The sequence below is a fragment of the Suricata suricatta genome, chromosome X, assembly GCF_006229205.1.
Source record: "Suricata suricatta isolate VVHF042 chromosome X, meerkat_22Aug2017_6uvM2_HiC, whole genome shotgun sequence".
Lineage (NCBI taxonomy): Eukaryota > Metazoa > Chordata > Mammalia > Carnivora > Herpestidae > Suricata > Suricata suricatta.
In genome coordinates this window covers 96136170-96137916 of record NC_043717.1, presented here as the reverse complement: position 1 = coordinate 96137916, position 1747 = coordinate 96136170, and the positions used below count along the sequence as shown (strand labels likewise).

Here is a 1747-nt window from a genome sequence, read left to right as displayed (position 1 = left end):
CACTGTGAAAACTTACATGACCAGCAGTGCCACTGCTTGAGCTGTCCCAGTGTGAACTGGTGGCTGTCGCCTTCACAGAGACTTTATGCAAAGATGCGGGCATCTGACAACTTCATGAAGTCTTGTGTGCAGTCAAGCCCGAACACGCAGTGTACTCAAAGCTTATTCGACTATGACCAAGTACGTTCCCTTCCCCTGATATCCTTTCTAGACCCCACTTGACCCGGGGTGTCAACATTTTTTTGTATAAAGAGCTGGATAGGAAACATTTTAGGCTTTGTGGGCCACATTCAGTCTGTCCTTTACTGTCCTTCCTTAAAAACAACAACAACAACAACAACAACAACAACAACAAAAGTTTAACAGATTAAAAACTACTATCAGCTCACAGGGCACACAAACACAAGCTGTGGCCGGATCAGCCCGGCACACCCCAGAGCACAATATTGATCCTATTGGAGGATGCATGTGGGTAGGTTGTGTTGCCTATGAATTTGTGTACCTGGAAGTCAGAGGCACCTCACCAGTCTCTCCTACTCATGCCGAAGCCCAGGTAAGGGCTAGAGTTGATTCAGGTCCGATGGCTTCAGGGTCAAAGGATCTTAGCTTTCTGGGCTGTGTCTCTGGGACACACAGGGGCCCACCTTAAGTCCCACCTTTCTTTCCAGCTCTAGAGACTCACAAGAATCTGCCTTCACTTACATTCCAGTGCCCAGGGACACACTGGGACCCACCACTCGATGGTCTTTATGTTCCTGTACCCGGGACTCACAGGTACCTGCCACCCTTTCCATTTCTGTGTCCAGGGCCACACAGGGCCACAGCATGTGACGGTGTTTCCATTCTAGAGTCCAGGGAGGAACAGGGATCTGCCTCCCCTTTCATAGAGTCCAGGAATGCACAGGGTCCTGCCATGCAATATTCATTCTGTCCCTGTGCCCAGGGACAAACCAAGTCCTTCGTCCCCTTGCATTCCTGTGTCCAGGGATGCAGACAGACCTGCCACGCAATGGTCTTTCCATTTTCCCGCCCCGGGGTGCAAAGGGACTTGCCTCTCCTTGCATTCCTGTGTTGAGTGAAGCAACAGTACCCACTACACGATGATCTTTCCATTCCTGTACCCCAAGATGCACAGGGGCCTGCCACGCCTACCATTCCTGTTTCCAGTGTGCATAGGGATTTGTTACTCAAAAGTTCTCTCCAATCCCCTAGATAGGGATGCACAGAGATCAGCCTCCAATTCCATTCCAGTGTCCGTGGGTGCACTGGGACCAGCCACGCAATGGTCTTTTCATTCACTTGACCAGGTACCCACAGGGACCTTACTCCCCTTCCATTCCTGTGTCCAGAAATGCACAGGGATCTGCCACGTAACTGTCATTCCATTTCTGCACACAAGGTGGCACAAGAACCTGCCTCTTCTTCCATTCCTTTCTTTAGGAACCCACAGGGACCCGCCATGCAATTTCTCTTATTCTCTCACCCAGGGACACATAGGACTCTATCTCCCCATGTATTCTTGTGTCCAGGCGAGCACACGTACCCACGATGCAACTGGTTCCATTCCTATGCACAGGGATGCATAAGAACCTGCCTCCCCTTTCATTTATTTGTTCAGGGACACACAAGGACACAACATTCGAGGGGTTTAACATTCCAGTGCTTAGGGACATACAAGGACCCACCTCTCCTTCCGTTCCTATGTCCAGGGATGCAGAGGGACCTGCCATGCGACAGTCTTTCCATT

At 50.5% G+C, this 1747-nt stretch overlaps 1 protein-coding gene across 1 annotated transcript in view; it reads right to left on the bottom strand.

Annotated features, from left to right (window-relative positions):
- Window positions 1-1747, bottom strand: part of LOC115283973 (zinc finger protein 449-like) — a 25838-nt gene extending 24091 nt beyond the window's left edge. The window contains exon 1 of the mRNA XM_029930498.1: window positions 1686-1747. Coding sequence (XP_029786358.1) covers window positions 1686-1730 — 45 coding nt within the window. The 5' untranslated portion in view covers window positions 1731-1747. The remainder of the gene's footprint in view (window positions 1-1685) is intronic.